At 38.8% G+C, this 18,685-nt stretch overlaps 2 protein-coding genes across 7 annotated transcripts; both read left to right on the top strand.

Annotated features, from left to right (window-relative positions):
• Nucleotides 1-888: 888 nt before the first annotated feature.
• On the top strand, nt 889-7,451 carry fgf7 (fibroblast growth factor 7). 2 transcript variants are annotated; one of them, XM_028015844.1, is made up of 4 exons: nt 889-1,208; nt 1,517-2,150; nt 5,531-5,637; nt 5,729-7,451. In XM_028015844.1, exons 2-4 carry the CDS (start codon nt 1,865-1,867, stop codon nt 5,936-5,938), a joined length of 603 nt encoding a protein of 200 aa, XP_027871645.1. In that variant the 5' UTR covers nt 889-1,208; nt 1,517-1,864; the 3' UTR covers nt 5,939-7,451. The 2 variants fall into 2 exon arrangements, with proteins under 2 accessions (XP_027871645.1, XP_027871644.1); XM_028015843.1 differs by having other exon boundaries at nt 1,734-2,150.
• A 5,928-nt stretch (nt 7,452-13,379) lies between these two features.
• dtwd1 (DTW motif tRNA-uridine aminocarboxypropyltransferase 1) lies at nt 13,380-17,103 on the top strand. 5 transcript variants are annotated; one of them, XM_028014361.1, is made up of 7 exons: nt 13,380-13,484; nt 14,065-14,181; nt 14,832-15,043; nt 15,141-15,454; nt 15,612-15,749; nt 16,322-16,607; nt 16,691-17,103. In XM_028014361.1, the coding sequence occupies exons 4-7, from the start codon at nt 15,197-15,199 to the stop codon at nt 16,918-16,920; spliced, it is 912 nt and encodes a 303-aa protein (XP_027870162.1). In that variant the 5' UTR covers nt 13,380-13,484; nt 14,065-14,181; nt 14,832-15,043; nt 15,141-15,196; the 3' UTR covers nt 16,921-17,103. The 5 variants fall into 5 exon arrangements, with proteins under 5 accessions (XP_027870162.1, XP_027870159.1, XP_027870161.1 ...); XM_028014358.1 differs by lacking the exon at nt 14,832-15,043; XM_028014359.1 differs by lacking the exons at nt 13,380-13,484; nt 14,832-15,043 and adding an exon at nt 13,491-13,763.
• Nucleotides 17,104-18,685: the final 1,582 nt, after the last annotated feature.

Consider the following 18,685-nt stretch of genomic DNA (forward strand, 5'->3'; position numbering starts at 1 on the left):
GAAATAATCTGCCTCTGGGGACTTTACCAGGTGCTTCATGCCCCTGGTCTGTTTCAGAGACCCCTCCAACGTGGGAAACAACCTTTTAGAAAACACTCCCGCTTGATTTGAAGTAAACCAGTCTGAAATATGGAGCATGTGCAGCAAGTCGTGTTGTGTTATTTCGGCTCAACTGGTGTTTACTTTGCTAATGCACAAGGCCAGAACATGAACTGTCCCTGTGGTGATATAAAGGACAGCTGAACAAGCCGGAGCGACGTGACAGATCAGGGGAGCTGCTGCGGCCGGAGTCCTGACCTTCCCGGTGGCAAGCACATCTTTATAGGGCGCATATAGACTTTTGAAGTAGGAAGTCTAAGGGAAGTATTCAGAGCAATAAAATGAGACTTTAAATACAAAACACAAAAAGGGTGCGCGGGTGCATGACCTCTAACAAAGAGATGACTACTTCCTCTTAGCAGTCATGTCTTCTGTTTTCCTTTCTCTGGATGAAAACCTGTGAGGCATAACTTCCCACTATTATGCTGGATCCGAGCGAGAGCTAAAAGACCTCTTTGATGTTTTCACTCAAGCCGGTAAATCCTCTCACATGATTCAGTGAGCCAAGTCAAAACCACAAATGAATTATGACATCTGAAATGAAAGGAGATAGATTCTGTGAAGCTTTGTAGCTTGAGTAAATATCTAAGCCATCCTTTGAGTGAAAATGAGTCAGATTTATGATATGCAACACAATTTAGAACATTGCTAAGAGAAGTTGTGGAAAATACCCCACGAATGGGTGTGTGTGTCCATGTTTTTACAGTACTTTGGAGCCCGTGCACAGAACAGAGTGGTGTTTTCAAGCGTTTATAGCTCCCTCTCATGTCTGGTGGGCGAGTGGCAGCGCGCGCCAGAGAGAGGGTGTTTCTCCACTGCATCTGAGCCATGGACAGCTGACTGGTTGGGATCTAATTGCTCTCAAGTGAGGTCAGCAGCAGGCATTTATCTAAGCAGGGTGCACGACGGAGGATGCACAGAGTCAGCTTTGCCAGAAGCAGGGGAGCCTAGATGAGGACCGACAGCGTTTCTCACCTCTTGCTTGGCTTTGTTGCATCACTGAGCTGGGTTTACCTGGGTTTAACTGCAGCTTCAGACCTGAGGAGTCTCATCACTGGTGCTGAAAAGCGGCACACGTCTGACAACGTCCATCATTGCTCAGAGCGCATGTAAGTTGACGATCCACAGATATTGTTTGTTCAATCTCTCCTCTTGCCGACAGAGGAGAGACTTTATAGTTACGAAGCAATCTGGAGTATTATTTTACTCTGTTGGAGGCATGACTAGCAAAAAGAAAGAAAATCAATGGCAAAATTCTGATTGACTATTTAAAAGACGTTTTTGTAAGAGGCTATTTTTTGTACTACAGTATAGAGTTATACAACTTTAAAACACAAGTGTTTGAATATTTATACATCTATTTGCATTATTTAACACCTATGTGATAAGACATCTTGCAAACTGATCTTTTTTACAGTGACAACCAGTACAGCCATCCCTAATCTGGATTATTACATTGCTTGTTGGACTATCGTTTCAAGGGGATCAAGCAATTGACGAACTCTGTATATATGGACTAGCAAACCTATAAAGTCCCCATTCTGCCAGCTTTTTTTTTTTTTTTTTTTTTTTCATGAGACTTCTCACCTTTGAACTCAACCCAGCCTCACAAAGTCTTCCTCCCATCCCTCTAGGAGTCCCTGAAACAAAGACCCAAAGGTTACAAGGCAGGGGTCAGGAGGTCGCCGGGTTGAGGAATAGCGCTCAGCTCTTGAGCTGAGCTTCTCAGCATGTTTCTCATTGATCCCCTCAGCATTGCATTATAATGCGCAAATGGATGCTGACATGGAACCTTCAAAGTCTGCTCTCAGGACTCTACCTGCACGCGATCTTTCTGTTTGGCAGCGTGTGTGTGGTCTACAGTGACTGCACCCCCGAGCAACGCGTTGCCATCATGAACTGCTCTAAACACGAGCGCCACACCAGGAACTATGATTACATGGAGGGAGGAGATGTGCGCATTCGACAGCTGTTCAGCGGCACGCAGTGGTTCCTCACGATTGATGACTCGGGCAACATTACGGGAACTCAAGATCCTACCAACTGCTACAGTAAGGATGTGGTCTCATTTTAATTGCTTGGGCTAATTACAGGTTGTTCTGCTTTTTTATTACATGCAGAAAATTTTGGTTTTAAATGTGAATGAAGATGATTTCAGTCATGTTTTTCTCTTAACATTTAGTATTTTGAAGATTTACTACTTTGCTTGGCCAGTTTGAAAGAAACAATAAGGAAATGTAATGTGTAGAGTTGACATTACAAAGGACAGAAATAAATTAAAGCAGGTTAAAGCCAAATTCTGGCTATAATGAAGAAAAGTAAAAACAAGCTACAACTAAAATCTCAAATTCAACTACCTTGAAACAAACACGTTTGCTGCTTCATTCAGCTCTTGCCAGCACAACTAAAGAGCGGCACATTTTACTTGGCACCTTTGACAGCAGCAGTTTAACACGGTTATCTGCTCAAATTACTGCGGTGGAAAATTCATTTTTTTGACGTTTATGTTTAGGGATGCGACTAAACCTTTCGGTCACAGTGAGGATGCTTTGCGTGGTTATCGTTTCCTGCTATCTGACAGTGTGGCAGAGGGAAAAATGTTGGCTTTAAAAGAAGATGCCTCATGGAAAAGATGTATTGCTCAACAACTGGAAATGAAAGACTGAAGATCTGAGGCACCCACATGTGGCTGGGACTTGCACGCAAAGAGCCAAATAAATGTTTTTTTTTGTTTTTTTTTAATCAACAATCTTTTGATGATACTAGCTGGGAATTTTTTTAAAAAAGTTTAGCGAATACTAGACTTCTTTTCTTGAAACAAGACAAAAACGGTGTTATGGGATTATGCAGTATATGGACCAAAACAGCCACTTCCTCTGAACTTATCTTTTATTTTGTATAATATATTTGATCTTATTTCCTCTTTGAAGTTTTTTTTTACTTATACTGCAATTTATATTGCTTAAAATAATATATTTTTACTTATCTTCAAAGCTTTCCATGGCAGTACTAAAACTGATACCGCCATCAAATTATAAAACTATTTCTTTATAGGGTAAATGTCTACTGCTATAAAAAAAAAATTACTTAAAATGTGCAAATAAATTGTAATGAAATGTACATACAAATGTATTTTGACTTGAAATGAATGCATTTAGTGTTGTCAGATGTGCAAAAAGTCACTGCCCTAACAGGCCCATCATTTTTTCTTTTTCTTTATCCAATAGTATTAAAAACATGCAAAATTTGCCAGCTGAAAGTCATACAAAGACCTGAAAGACATAGGACTAACCAAGAAAATATTGCAGCCCATGTTAAAATGCTATAAATTTTGCTCCTGTTTGCTTTAGAACATGCAAGGGCTTTCAGTGTCAGCGTGACAGAACAACATAATTTTATTAAAACCCCACTACAATATCCTGTCCTTGAAAGGCTGTCTGCTGGAATTTTAGCGGCAAAAGCAAATCCGAGCCTCAGCAGCCTTCAGAGAAATCAAGATTGGGGTTTTTACCCACAAGATTGTTTGCCTTGCCAGAGGCAGCAAGTGATGGCAATTCTGTTTAAGCTGGTGATTGCCTGAGAGGCTCTCTGCTTCAGAGCCAAAATGTTTTAAATGTGTGTATGCATGTCTGTGGAAATGTGCTTCATCTTTTCATGATGCACCAAATGACTGGAACTGATAAAGAACATTAGCTGGCCAGCGGATTGCATTACCAAACATTAAAAGCAGCAACATGTCCCGTTCCTCCCAAATGAAATGATTGTAAAGGAACAAATGAATGACTGACTTTAAACATAACACGAATTCAACATCCGCTGTACCTTTAATCATCATGAGTTCAATCAGCAGATCAGAAAGGCCGGGTGAGAATAATTTGAGCAAAGTAGTCAATGCTCACAATTAGAAGGACAAATTAAAAGAGCAAGCAGAGCGCAAACAACATCTCCAGATTGGGACGCTACCATCTGTTTGTGATCTGGCAAAGATGCACGCATGCTTAATGTCAATCTGAAGAACCTCAGAAGAGTTTTCCATTTTTTACCCTCTATCTGCTTGTCAAATGAAATAATTTTTTTTACATAGAATAATGAAAGTGACACTGAGGCTTTAACTGAACCAAAACTCTGTCATCAGGGCCTTGTTGTTGTTCATGAAATTAATTTGTGTTTATGTAAAAGATAAGAATTGAATTTTATGGTTTATTCATTCGCTGGAGTCAGTGAGAAGAACAACATAGTAAACCCTACATATTGCTGCATTCAGACAAGTTTTATGTCTAATTCAACAGATAAATAACCACCACTTTCATCTGCTTATATGTTGTTTTACATGATACTCAGACATGGTCAGAGTAGCCATAAACCGTTAGAGTAGAACTACTTAAACATATTTTTACTCAAGCAAAAGAAAAAAGTAGCTGTCCAAGAAGGCTACTCAAATACTGAGTGACTGATCAAAACGTAAATTATTAAATTTTTAAGAATTATGTCAGATGGACAAAAATATAGTTATGTGGAAATTTTGGCTGGATCTTTAGTAGGATTTTAACAAGGCTGGGTAAAAGAAACACTTTCCTAGCTAAATTTCTTTCAATATAAAACCTAGAGCACTGAAACTTACAGCAGGTAACAAATACAGAACAGGGTAAAAAAAAAAACCTTCCAAGGACGATTCATGTAGTGTATTATATAATCTGTCAACCTCCAGATTGCACAGCAAACAAAGCTTGTGTATAAACACAATGTTCCACTTTAACCAAAACTGTAGGTGTGTTTCTAGTGGATATTTTGTTAAAATAAGCTTGTTCTCAAGTCACAGTGGACAGAGTATTTGGACATTTTACTCAATTAAGACTAGAGATATTTCATGATAATATTACTTAAGTAAAAGTAAAAATTACAGTCTTGTAAAACTACTCCCAAAAGCACTTTTTTCCCAAAAACAAATTACTGAAGTATGTGTAACTAGTTACCTCTGATGATACTGTAGATAAGTAGTAGGACTTTCGTTCATTTCCTTCATTTAAAACAACTTACTTGTATCTGGTTTTAGCATTTTTATGCACCTCACTTAAAACGGAGCACAAATGTTCTGCTTTGCTACAAATTCGAAAAGCAGAGCTAAGCTGTAGCGTGCAAAGCACATGCAAGGAGGCAGTTTTCTCAATCTCACGGGAGAGAAGCTTAATCTGTCTCCCATATGTGCAATGGCATAGGTTGTGGTTTGTCTAATGGCCACCCAGGCAAGTTAACAAGACTTGAACTAAGCCAGAAAGACCACAGACTGATTAATCGCAGGAACCTCCATCTTGTTTTGTTAATGAAGATGAATGTTGAGGTCAGCGTGGAGTTGGAGTGAAAGATGGATGTTGACAGTTCCTTATCTTTTCTGCAGTGTGTCTCATTTCTTTACTGCCTGGCTGTCTGGCAGGTATCCTGGAGATCAGAACGGTGTCCGAGGGGCCCACGCTGGCCATCAAAGCTGTAAAGAGCCAGTATTACATCTGCATGAACAAGGCTGGAAATCTGCAAGCCAAGGTAACACATTTCATTCAGCGTTGAACTAACGTGTCACGGAGGAAGAGTTCTGAAGCGTCGCAATAAAAGTTTGATATATTTGTCATTGCAGAAGACCTACAGCAAAAACTGCGACTTTAAGGAGGGTTTCCTAGAGAACCACTACAATGCTTACTCCTCTGCAAAGTGGACTGAAAAGGCAATGTTCATAGCGCTAAATCAGAGGGGGCGGCCAATGAGGGGGAAGAGGACCAGGAAGGCAAGCGTAGCTTCTCACTTCATCCCGATGAAATGCTGGGAGGAGGAGAGGAGAGTGGAGTGAAGAAACTAAAGACTTTGTCCCAGACTGTGTGACTCAGGTCACATTTATGTGCATATATCATACCAGACACATGTAGTCTCATTACCAGCATCACTCTCCGCTCTCCTAACGTTCAGTTGTATCAATAACTGAAAAACGAATGTATCATAAGCTACGACAGTCTCCATCATACAAGATACTGAAACTGCAAACATGGACTGAAGTTATTTTGAAGTAAATACTATAAATTGTATTAAAACAGAAGTATTTTCTTACCAAACCATAAAAAAAAATCTCCATGCAGTCTGGACTGTATTCTTTACAAATGATTTGCCACCAAGCTGCCGGATGAGGGGACGTGTTTAATCAAATAATAAAATAAAATAAAATAAAATAAATAATTACTCAGAGGGGATAGCAGATCTGACCAAAAAGTGCTGAAGCAAGCTGGGCTTGTTTTTACCTTCCACTGCACCAGATACATTCATACAGAGCTGACATAGTGCATGTAGTTAATGAAAATATGAATAAACAGCAAGTCAAGCTTATTGTGATAGGTGTGTGTGGGCGTGTGTGTGTGTGATTTTCTGCATGGACTCTGGTCAAGTACACTGTAGCTGCTCATGGTCAATGAGCAGCTTTTCATGGTCAATATTTCATCTTAAAACGCTGAAAGGTTTTGCTGCTGCTGAACAAACATCCAGATATATATACAGAGCAAATATCTTAATAAATGAGAATAATCCCTACACTAAAAGACAAGATATTTGTTTTAAAGGGTTTTTCTTTATATTCCTTTTCAGACATTCCTGTTGTGCTGAGTGCCAGCTGGAAAAATACCCACAAATTCAATATTTGGCACTCTAATGTAGGAAATATTACCGGAGTTTTGGCTATAGCATTGCAGCACTTCATCGCCTATGGCCCCCCAGTTCCCTTATTTGTACAAAGCCAACATGCTGAAGCAAAGCTTCACTATGCATCTTTTTTCCCCCTCCACTAGAGGGTATAATAAACCTCAAAATAAACTCACATCCCCTTGCTTATGAAACTTCTTAAGTCGACTTGTCAACAAGACGTCAAACTAAAATGGAAACACACAGCTCTCTGTTAGATGTTGCTTTGAACATCTTCACAGCCACTTGTGCTTGGGTTAGACTACATGTGAACTTTATGAACCGAGCCGTTATCCTGCCATAAACTAAACTGACGTTAAGACTAAAAAGCTCTGGCGGAACTTGAAGACAGAGGTGTGTGTTGTATACTGTGATGACATTCAGCATTATTTATTCTGTTTATTAACGACAACAAAGACAAACATGTTATTTATTCTCAGCTTTTGCATGTCTGTAATATTCACTATGATATAGTCATACTTAAACAAAGAGGTCTGATCTGTTATTTGCTGTGATTTCAGTGTTATGGTAAAATGACCCCGTTTCACAGCCTAATGTACTCTTTAACTCTGGATTTTGCTTTATCCTGTTGAGAAAACCTATTACCAGTAAAACAAACTCAATGTATCAAATTTAAATGCTTCCTTTGTTCTTCGGATGATTATTTGCATGTTGTAAATAAATTTTGGGGGGAAAATGCTTGTGTCCCTGGACAATCCTGAGAAAATAAAACAGATTCACCCAATCTGGAAAGAGAGAGCTACACAAAATACACCACAAGGGGTACGATTATGAATTTATAATGGAAGATGCATCAACGTTTACTTTACGTACAGTAAAAGTAGAGTCTTGTCAGTGTAAAAAAATAAAATTGCAGACTCACCGGCAGGCTGCCAACACATGCATTTAGTTATTTAAACAGAAGAGTGGATTTCCCCCCAAAAAATGCTCACCGACACAGAGAGCACGTTTTGCCAGGGTTCACATCTGGCTTGGAAAACCCCTGACAGATGGAGACAGTGAAATTGAGAGAGCAAGCTTATGAAATACGATTGACCCAAACAACATCTGAGCAAGGTGAGGGCTTCTGCCAAGTCACGCAAAGTTAGTCTTAGCAGATAATTTGTAACATGCTCAAAACGTAAACACATTTCAGGCTCAAGGCCGTGTATTCCCAGTAGGAAGGACATGAGGCTGGAGCCGACCAACAACAGCGAGAACCCTCCGACAGAAAGGATGCAGCACAGTCACACCAGATGCAAATAGTAACAACCTACAATGTGTGAAAGAAAGGCGCTGATTGCATTTCGACATTTTCTTCCTGAAATAGCAATTCTCTTTAATATTTGGATCTACAGTGGATAAATGGGCAGCATGGTGAAACATATTGCTTTGTAAATCCACCTCTGAATAAACGTGAATTGTTTAACGGTTTGTCTGCACGGTTTTCATTCTGCGTCATTAATGATTAGACGCTGCTTATTTTTGCCACCAAAACCAAACAATTAGCTCTGTAAAAATGGCGTAATCTCTCTATAATCTATGTGGGTGATGTCACCTTGTTTCAAAACCCAGCATACAGAAATCTGCGTGATTCTTTATTTTTCTGCGTGGAAAAAAAAAAAAAAAAAAGAAGCACATAGCTACTGTGCAATCTGATGAACCCGCTTAGGATGGAAAAACTATTCTAAAACAATGATTTAATTTTAATTATGATGCTTCATAACAGCAGGATTGCATTTTTTTGTGTAAGCATAAACACAGAAAACCACATGTGTCCCATATTAAAGGCTACATGCGCAGACAGGGGCAAAACAGTGAGGTCTGCGTCTGGCTGTTAACAACGGAGCCGGGAAGACCCGACAGGAGGGGAGCATAAAAAAACAAAACAAACAACAACAAAAAAAACAATGAGTAAGGACGACCAGAGAGTAAGGTTGAGAACACACAGCTGAACTTGATACATCTCAGGACCATAAACCTTTCCTTCCCAAAGGAAATCTGTTGCTGGGGTATTCTGTGTTTGCACCCCTTTGCACGGAGACTCCAAAAAACACTTTAGACCAGAGGGAAATACTCTCAGGTCATATTCTCATAACAGAAGATGGGATGAGGACAGAGAACTGGAATAGATATTTGTACTTTCTATTAAGTTAAGTCTGTATTTATGCAGCAGATCTAACTTTTGAAGAGCCATCTGCGCATCAATCCATGTATTTTCTCCCTTTTATCTAAGATCAAGTTACGTTGACCTGAGACTCAATGGAGCTGAATTGCCCCACAGGAGTTTGTACTCAGCCGTAAACAGCTCCAGTGTGAGTTGAATTTTATGGCCTGAAGAATGCAACAGAACCCTGCCCTTCCCAGAGACACCTTCATATGCCATCCAATCCTGCTAATTAGTATCAAAAACAGCGAACATTGGAATTAAGACCAACTTTGTGTCAAGAATTCAGCTACAGCTTTTGTTTTGGCATTCAGGGACCAAATTGCCCCTGAAAACTACCCAAGTAACTAATACTCCTGCAAAGCCTCCCCGAAAAACCAAAACTCACCCTCCAGAAAACACACGTGGCGCGAACAAACATACTTCCATTACATAGATAACAATTCTGCAAAGGTAAAGAACTAAAATTGCTACACTAAGCTTCTCTTTCCTTCTGTTTCTCATCGAGTTATAATCTCTCCTTACCTCGTAAGAGGTATTGCTAGAGGTATTCACAATTCACATCACAAAATACTATTGCTGTGGTGGCGCAGCGGGTTAGCATGCCCCACGTTTGGAGGCCTTAGACCCGTGGACGTCGCAGGTTCGACTCCTGGTCCCGATGACCTCTGCCGCATGTCCTCCTTCAAAAAATGGTACCGGCTCAGCTGGCTGCCTGCAGACACAGCTCCTGTTGTGTGCTGTAACTGCAAAATAATTTCCCTGCTGGGATGAATAAAGTAAAAATTATCATTATTAAGACCCTGCATCGTTATCCTGCAGCTGACCTATAGTCTAATGTCGCCTCCTTGACCCTTTGCTCTTTCTATTGTGACAATACATACTTGTTTTAATATGTGGAAAGCAACAGTGAGAACAGCTTCTGTAGCGAAATTAAAGATGATTCTTGACATTATTGGCAAGGCATATAAAATAGGTAACAACGTTAATATTCAACAAACTTAATATGATTTGTTAGCATGGATTAACTAGTCACCATTTAGCTGCTATATGGTTGCTACATGGTTACCATAATATCCAGTGTTAAATTCCTTCTCACCTATTGATCTGTTTTGATATGGACACACGGAAATCACAAACTTTGTTTAGTGAAGTCCAGAAAATGGTGTTCAGTATGACTGTCATCTACACAACTATCCACAAATTAAATGGCATAAAATCTGAGCTTTATATTTGAACTGTGTTGTAGATATCTTGACCAGGTTTCCCTTGCAAAACAGACCTAGGATCTCAACGGGAGAAAACTGGGTAAGCAGAGGCAGCGAGTTAAGCAATGAACAAAATATAGAAGAACCTTTGTGATTAATAAGGTGCTTAAAGACCCTTAGGTTACCCTGGTGGGTTGCATTTGTCATTATGTGTCACTGGTTGCACGAAGCTAATGTTCATTTTCAAGTACAGTACGTTTTTCTTTCATGACCTCATAAAATCCTAGAGAAATGGTTGACTACATTCAGTCGAGTGTCTCTCGTGGGTCACTTCTTTAAAAGCTGAGAAGGTTCATGGCAAATGAGTAACACATGTCTTTGTACTTAGCAAAGTTACCATAGCCGTAACTAGTCAGCGATCTGTCTGGCTTTAAATGACTCGTCAACGTTTATGGCTTTTACAAGAATTACTAAGTGTTTTTGTTCCAGTGCAAAAGAACAGAGAAGATGGAGTGGGATATTGAGTCACGCCATTTTTACTCCGTCTTCCAGCAGCGCACACATCTTACCATTGCTGGTGAGGTGAAAAAAATTAGTAAATCGGTTTTAGATCTCACATGTTGGAATTATTTTCAATATATCTGCAGGTAAACTGCTGTAATTATTGCAAAGAACTGGACGACATTGTTAAAAATGTAACAACACACTGCAGGACATGAAGGATATAAAGAGGGTGCTTTTATAAAGCAGCAGTAAAATGGGAATAAGGTCAAATTTTATGTCAAAAATAATGAGTCAGATCATGTTTTACAATTTTCAAAACAGAAGTTAAAAGCCTTCTCTTTTTTTTTCCTATCCCTGTATGGAAAATCCTAGGATTCACTAAAATAATGCTCGGAAACAGCTGTGATAAATGACTTTATCATCATGCCTGAGAGCATGACATGTATGGTAAATTACAGAAACCCTTTTTTTGGAAACAGTTAACTCAAGCAACATCCTTCAAAGGATATTGCTTAAGAGGTGGAAATATATAAAATATCATTGCTGGAACTGTCCAAGAGTTTAACATTCAAACTGAGTGGACTTCAACATAATAAATTCTTGAATTATCTGAAAACCCTTGAAGATGCCAAACTTATTTCCGATGCAATTTGTAGATGTCGGAATGACCTCACGGTGAAAGTGGAGCATCTGAAGCAGTCTTACTCTTGGCAAGTAAGAAACATGTTTCTGTCATTATTTGTGTCCCATTTAGATTCGGCTTGTGTTCGTTCCACTTACTTTTGGTCTGATGCTTTTGGTTTGAAAACCAGTGAATGTCTGGTGCTTGGCAAGTAGCTCTTCAAAAGGTTATAGACTGTTTTATAAAGCTGTTATGGCAAAAACACCCGACCACAGACTTTGAGCACAGGAAATCCATAAATGTCTGGCAAAGTGAAACAAGCATTTATATACTATAAAGACAAATGGTAAACACAATGGATAATTAATGTTGAGGTACAAGTAAAGAGGTTTTTTTTGGTTTTTTTTCTAACATCACAATGGGAATTCACAATTCCCATCACAAAATCGCGAAAATTATGGACAGCCCTAACCATTCGTGTGAGAAATCCTTTAATCTCCCGTGGCAGCCATTCAACTGTGCAAAACGCTTGTGGGGACCGAGCGTCAAAGCTGGAGCAGCCGTCCTCCATGACGTCCTCACTCAGCTCCTTCAGGTGTTTACTAATTGCCAGGAACACCTGGTGGAACTGCGCATCTGCAGAGCTCGTTATACATGTTGCTTCTCAGTGAAACCCTGGTAAAAAAAAAGAAAAACATTGTTAAAGGGTTAATAGAGGAGTGACGTTGTCATGACATCCTCAAGGCGGATTTTCAGAAAGACCAGAAAGCCCAATTTCAAGGCGCTAAATTACTAAGTCATTTTTTTAAAGTCGTATTTGATATACAGGGCATTTTTTTAACAACTGAATGTAACATAGTTGCTTGATTGTGCTGTAAGAATATGCCTGAAAAATACACAATACTGTCCCTTTAAAAGAACAACATGTTTTTAAATGGGTCTAATGTAATATTCTAAATGTCATGTTTTCATTAGCAGTAACTGTAAGTAGAATATCAGCATAATTAAAGGCTTGAAAACATCAGTCTGAGTGTAATTAATAAATAATTCAATGATTAATCATGAGTTACTGAAATAACGAACTTTTAAAATTATTCTAATTAATTGAATGTGACTGTATCCCAGCTTAAATTGAAAAATAGCTTCTTCTGTTGGGAAAAATAGCTTACACACATTTTGCCTTCACAGCCAAAATGTGTCTAAAATTGCATGTCTCTGGAATAACTCATAGTTTCTTCACTGTATTGCTGCAGATTCAGAAAGTTGTCCCATCCATATGATATTTAACGCAGCTATCACTTTGGTGTTTCAGTGAGGGATGAACATAAAGATATTCATCCATTATCTACCAGCAAAACAAATCCAACAAGAAAAAAATTGTAAAACTCAAAAATATTTAGCTAAACATTGTTTTATGTAAATATTCCCTTATCCACATCAATTCTAAATTAAAGCTGTTAATAATTAGTATTGGTACATTATTGTTATTGAACAATTTCAATTGATAGATTTCTCAATTAATTTCTTGAAACTGTGAAGTGAGTACTGCAATGTGAGTTTTGTGTTAAAATGAAATGTTAACGTATTAAAAACAAAGTGAGCTGGATAGAAAGCAAATAAATATATTAGTTAGGATAGCAATGACATAGATGGGATTGTTGAGCTACAGATCCCTACCAAAATATGTGTGGTTAAATAGCTTAGGAAAAGTAAAATATTCCAATATCCCAAACTAATTATACTCTCTAAATCTGTCAGTTTATCAAATCAACTGACATCAGAGTTGTTATTACCTTAGTTAAAGAAATAAAGTACTTGTGGTAGTTCATTTCCACAAGTAATGGTAGTAATACCATTTGTCAATGTTGTTACTGACTGACAAATGGAGACTCCCTGCTTTGGTATAACTATTGTGAGGTTTACTAGTTAAAGTTAATTAACTTTGTAGTAACAAAAAGTAGATGCGGTTAAATGCCAAAGAGTTATAAATTTCTATTGAAAAAGGAAAAAGTGTTTACTCCTTTTTGCATGCCAGATCTCCTTTTAGTCCATTGAGGGCGCTGGGTTAATCGGACTGCTTAGTTGTTGCTTGGCAACAGAGTTTTTGTATCTATTTCCGTGTTGCGACGTTGAATTTCCGGCATGCGGGGAAGACGCGGGCTGCTTACTGGTAGGCAAGCTTGTACTGTTTTGCTTTGCGGTTTTTCCTTACCGGGGGATGCCAGCAAATATTATGCGACAGCTTTTGTTTCGCCCAGAGCTTTCCTTGAATAACTAAGCCTTTGTGTCTGCTAATGGTTACTGCCTGATGTGTGGGGAAGCTAACAGCAGTTAGCTTCCCCACACAGACTCATGTAGCTTCAGTTTGTAATACAAACAGATGTGCAGAAACGGGTGACTACATTCAGTCGAGTGTCTCTCGTGGGTCACTTCTTTAAAAGCTGAAAAGGTTCGTGGCAAATGAGTAACACATGTCTTTGTACTTAGCAAAGTTACCATAACAGTAACTTGTCAGCGATCCGTCTGGCTTTAAATGACTCGTCAATGTTTATGGCTGTTACAAGAATTACTAAGTGTTTTTGTTCCAGTGTTGGTTTGCTTAAAACACTTGTAATCTCAACCACTGCAGGCTGGGAACCCCTCACGAAAGCTCATCTTTTGGAAATGCTCTGATCCAAAAGTCTAGGCATCACCATGTGTCCCTCGTTAGACTTGCTTAGGTCCGTTTCTCTTGCTCTGAACACAGCCAGGTAGAGGACAGAAAGTTCACCTGGTTCCAAACTCAACAGACGCCAGGACCAAGAGATAATCCGCCTTATTCACTTCTTCCTGAATGTTGCACATGCTACTAAAATATAAACGTTGTGGTAAGTTCTAGTTTGGAAATCTTTTAGTAGTAAGAGAAGATTTTTACATCCATACAGACAATTTACGACCTTTCTTTTGCGCTTCGAAAGTGCCACACTTGAATATATCATCAGAATCCAAGTATACAATTAAGTAATAAATATTTAAAAAGCGTGTGCAAATAATTTATTAAATAAGCAATTAACTAAATGTGTTTCTTTGTTTAATTTTGTATTTCATTTTATTTATTTCTATTCCATAAAAAGCGCTAGTAATTTTTAAAAATATATCTCTTGTATTTTAATTGTTACTGCAATGAATATAACTGCCAGCCCTACTCATGAGTTAACTAGACAAACACTATGATCCATTTTCAGTCTAAATAATCTTATTGTGAACTGTAACACAGAAACCACGACATAATTAAGAACATTTTAAAATAATTATTTATGCTTTAACATCTAATGACATCATATTTTAATTAAATTTTACATTTAATTATTTAATCACTCACTGATTTAAATAATTTTGAATAGCTTGTATTGTAAGTTTTATTTTAGTTATGACACGCCGTTATTAGATGAGTATTTATTATATTGTGTAACATTTACTGCAAGCAGTAAATGCCAGTTTCAAGTGTTTAAATGCAACATTCTGGCTTTGTTTTCAGGAGTTAATAGAAGAAAGTACAGTTTGGCAGGAGGCAGCTCATATGTGTCTCAAGGGAACGTTTTTGGAGTGAAAGAAGATTTTGCCGACAGCACTGCTAATTGTATCATATTTCTTTAACCAGTAACGGCCTGCTCAATTCAACTCATTTGTCTTAAAAAAATAAGAATAATTCTGTTTGGACTTTGTCAAATAACTCCCAGCTGGATAAATGTAATTTTCACGTTATTCTGTCACTTTTTTTTTTTTAACATCATGCAACTACTAAATCAGTTGATTTTTTTTTTGTTTTTTTCCCCCTAACATTTAGTGATTGCAAAGTCAGTCTACTCCAATACAAATACATCCAGATCTGAAACAGCAACCATGAGCAGCCTGGACGGATACCAGCGATTTTATTCTAGTTGCCGTGACAAACCGACCGTCACCGGTGATCTATCAGACGTCCACGAGCTCGCCAAGGAGCCTCTCCAGGGGCTGAAATTGGCATCACATGCAGTGCTGGACACAGCCCAGCAAAGAGGCAGGTTGAAGTGCTCTAAATGCGGAGGGTCGAGGATGTTCTTCTGCTACACATGCTGCTCATTAGTGGGTGTCAACATGCAAGAAATTCCCGTAATCAAGGTCAGTAAGGTCCTAAAAAATCCGCTTCGTGTTCTTTCGACAGAGTCCCTCTGGAAAATTTGTTTTAAATGTTTCGCGGTGTGATTTGTGATGTGATATTTTTTGATGCAAACTTTCCTGTCGACCTAACTATTTCATATTGCTGTGTTTTGCTCAGCTCCCTGTGAAGATAGACATCATCAAGCATCCGAATGAAACAGACGGGAAGAGCACGGCAGTCCACGCCAAGATTCTCGCACCCAACGACGTCACAATGTATACCTACCCCTGCATTCCTGAGTTTGAAAAAGACAAGGTTAGATGGGTTTCATTAAATCCCGGAAATAGTTTTGGTCTTAAGATGCTATTAGGAATCACTGAGCGTTTAAGCTGAGAGGTAGAGAACTTACTCTGTAATCTGCAGGAAACTTCAGAGCTGCTACCCTGTGGGGTTCCTGAGAGTACCAGCAGTAGCCATGTACTGTCAGTGGTCATAAATGGATGTGGCTTAATAGGGTTTTTCCATATTTTCTGTACAATTTGCAGTGCATAATAGTTTAAATGCATACAGCTGTTTTTCAGTCATTTTGTTTTTTCTCTATTGATTCCATTCACTTTTTTCTGTTCTCTTGTATCTAATTTCAAACAGCTAGTTTTAGATTTGCCTTTTTAAAGGCTTTTAACTTTATTGTATGCATTTTATTCTCTCCTCCCTCTCTCAGCTGTACTCGTGTTCTAACTTTTTCTCTTTTGCTGCTTCTCAAGTTTAGCTCTGCATAAATCGAGGCACTTCACAGAGATTTTATAAACTCCTTTTTTTGTTGAGTTTTTGTCAACGTGAAAGTGATGCTATTCCACTTGGTGTCTCTGCTTTTGTTTTTTTCCTAGGTAGTGTTGGTGTTCCCAGGCCCGGGGGCTGTTTCAGTTCAAGAAATGATCCAGTGTTTACGTGACGGGAGTAAAAACAGGTCGGGAGACCCCTTTGAGAAACCCTGTCTTAAGAGGATGAAAGGTGAAGCTCACGCTGCCACAAACTCTGCTAAGGACGCACAGTCGGGGACCCCAGATGAAGCTCAGAGCTCAGAGTCAAGGGTGTACCCTTTACAGAGGGTGGTCTTCATCGACAGCACCTGGAACCAGACCAACAAGATCAGCACAGACGAAAGGCTTGAAGGTAGTCGTCAAAAGTCGTACTCTGACAGTATGGGAGTTTCTTAGGTTACTTTCATGTTTTCATTATTTTTTTTTTCTCTCTAGGTTTGCTAAAGGTGGAACTGAAGTCGAGAAAAACTTGTTTCTGGCGAAGCCAGAGAGGCAAACCGGATACTTACCTGGCTACTATTGAGGCTATCTATTATTTCCTCAAAGACTTCCACCAGCACTGCCTGGGTCAGGAGTACACTGGAGAATATGATAATCTGCTGTTTTTCTACTCCTACCTGCATTCACTGATCAACAGAGCCAAAGCTTCTGCTGGAAAGTCCTGATGAAAGGTGTGTGGAAAGAACGTCGGCTGCATGTGACTGAGTGGGAGTCTAATTAACAGTTAATTTAAAAGCCTGTGTGTATTATTTGATCTGATTTTCCATTGCTTGAACATTTTATGTTATATGGAAGGCTGACATCACTTTGCATAAGAATATGCAATAAAACCCAGATTTCACAATTTAGGCATGTGAGTGTTTGATTCGGTACATTGAAAAAGCGTTGTGGCGATCTGAAAAAAATTTACCAAGTTTTTTTGGTATGTAAAAACACTCATGGATTTGTTATTAATGTGAACAGAAACCAATGACGCTTTGTTTTAGTTTACAGTAGCAAAAAGTATTGCGTCAGGATTTGAGCGTCAATCATTCCAAGCTCTGATCATCAAGATCAAAATCACTGCAACTTAAGTGATTAACAAGTTCCTCGCTTTACTTTCAGTTACTGATACACAGGTCAAACACTTCAATCACCAAATTTTTATGGGGTTTTTTGAAGATTCAGCAGATTTGGAAGAATGAAACTTGACTTCATTAAATCCTTACTAGTTCAGAAGTTTTTCTTTTTGTGATCGTAAGATTCAGATTGTGAAAAAAAAACTAGATCCACGACTACAAGTGGCTCAAATATGCTATCCAGTTAGGGGGTCAGGGTTCAGCCTTAGAGCGAGGATGAAGAGCTCAGTCATCCATTGGGAGTCCGGGCACTAGAGCCATTGTGTCCTTCCAGGGCAGACTCAGAAATTAACAGAAGGACTGTGCATCCCTTTTGACCTCTGGAATGCCCTGGAAGAAGTTTGAGTGTTGTAAGGAGCGGCATTTCACCCTGGACCCATGTGCCCGGTGACCTGATTTTGGACAAGTGACAGACAAAAGAAAAACCTTGCTTTCCATCTTTGGTTATTTTTAGATTCACCTGGATCACCCTTTACTGGTTCAGTGTTTTATTGACAGATGTGAAGGGACATATTCAAGCAAATCTCTACATTGAATTCTCAACTAACATTTTCAGCTGTGGTGGAAAAAGCATCGTCTTTTAAGTGTTTTAGGCTAAGCTAATTGATAGCATAAACTTAGAAGGTCTTTCAAGAGAGTGCCAGGTAGAAAGCTCCAGTACCCGAGTCTTTGTACAGGCTGTGACCTCGGTGAAGAAACGTTTGGACTAAAAGATTACCACACTGCTGGCATTGCTTCTCTGATTCATGTAAACGCCTCTTAATCCTGAGCTGAATCGCTGTCACATGCCCAAACAAACCTCATCCTCCTGCCCGACACATAAACAGAAGGCATTAACATGGAAATAATTGTTATTGTCAACCCAGTTATACGTTTTGGTTAAACAATCATTGACATCAGCCAATATCAATGCTAATGTTGAAATATTGTATTTCCAACCTTTTGTAGAGGTGAGCAAATCAATCAGCCAAACATCAAAGTCGGCCAATTTTCCCTTTGATCTGTGATTGGCCGGCACTGAGCACTGAATACCGAGAAACAGGTTTTTCTTTTTATGTACAATTACTACATCAAATCTAGGAACTCCCACTTTGTTTGGCTTGTAAATGCGTTGACCAACTACATGTAAGTTTATGGCCTTTGCTGGGTTTAATTACAATCAGATGAAAGTTAGAAGGATATTTTTGATGGATAAATGAGGATATGATTGTAATTCCTTCATTTTCAAATCTATGAAACATTTTTTTTCTCTCTTATGGTGCTGTAATCCTCAGAAAAGATAAATCTGAATCGGTCTGATGTGATAACAGGA

The sequence above is a fragment of the Xiphophorus couchianus genome, chromosome 4 (genome assembly GCF_001444195.1).
Source record: "Xiphophorus couchianus chromosome 4, X_couchianus-1.0, whole genome shotgun sequence".
Lineage (NCBI taxonomy): Eukaryota > Metazoa > Chordata > Actinopteri > Cyprinodontiformes > Poeciliidae > Xiphophorus > Xiphophorus couchianus.

Excerpts from the sequence above, each read along its gene's own strand:
- dtwd1 (XM_028014358.1), top strand. The coding sequence starts at position 14,148 with ATGTTGCACATGCTACTAAAATATAAACGTTGTG. Across the intron at positions 14,182-15,140 it reads ACTAAAATATAAACGTTGTG|TGATTGCAAAGTCAGTCTAC; the intron begins GTAAGTTCTAGT and ends CCTAACATTTAG. Across the intron at positions 16,608-16,690 it reads CACAGACGAAAGGCTTGAAG|GTTTGCTAAAGGTGGAACTG; the intron begins GTAGTCGTCAAA and ends TTTTCTCTCTAG.
- fgf7 (XM_028015844.1), top strand. The coding sequence starts at position 1,865 with ATGCGCAAATGGATGCTGACATGGAACCTTCAAAGTCTGCTCTCAGGA. Across the intron at positions 2,151-5,530 it reads AGATCCTACCAACTGCTACA|GTATCCTGGAGATCAGAACG; the intron begins GTAAGGATGTGG and ends GCTGTCTGGCAG. Across the intron at positions 5,638-5,728 it reads CTGGAAATCTGCAAGCCAAG|AAGACCTACAGCAAAAACTG; the intron begins GTAACACATTTC and ends TTGTCATTGCAG.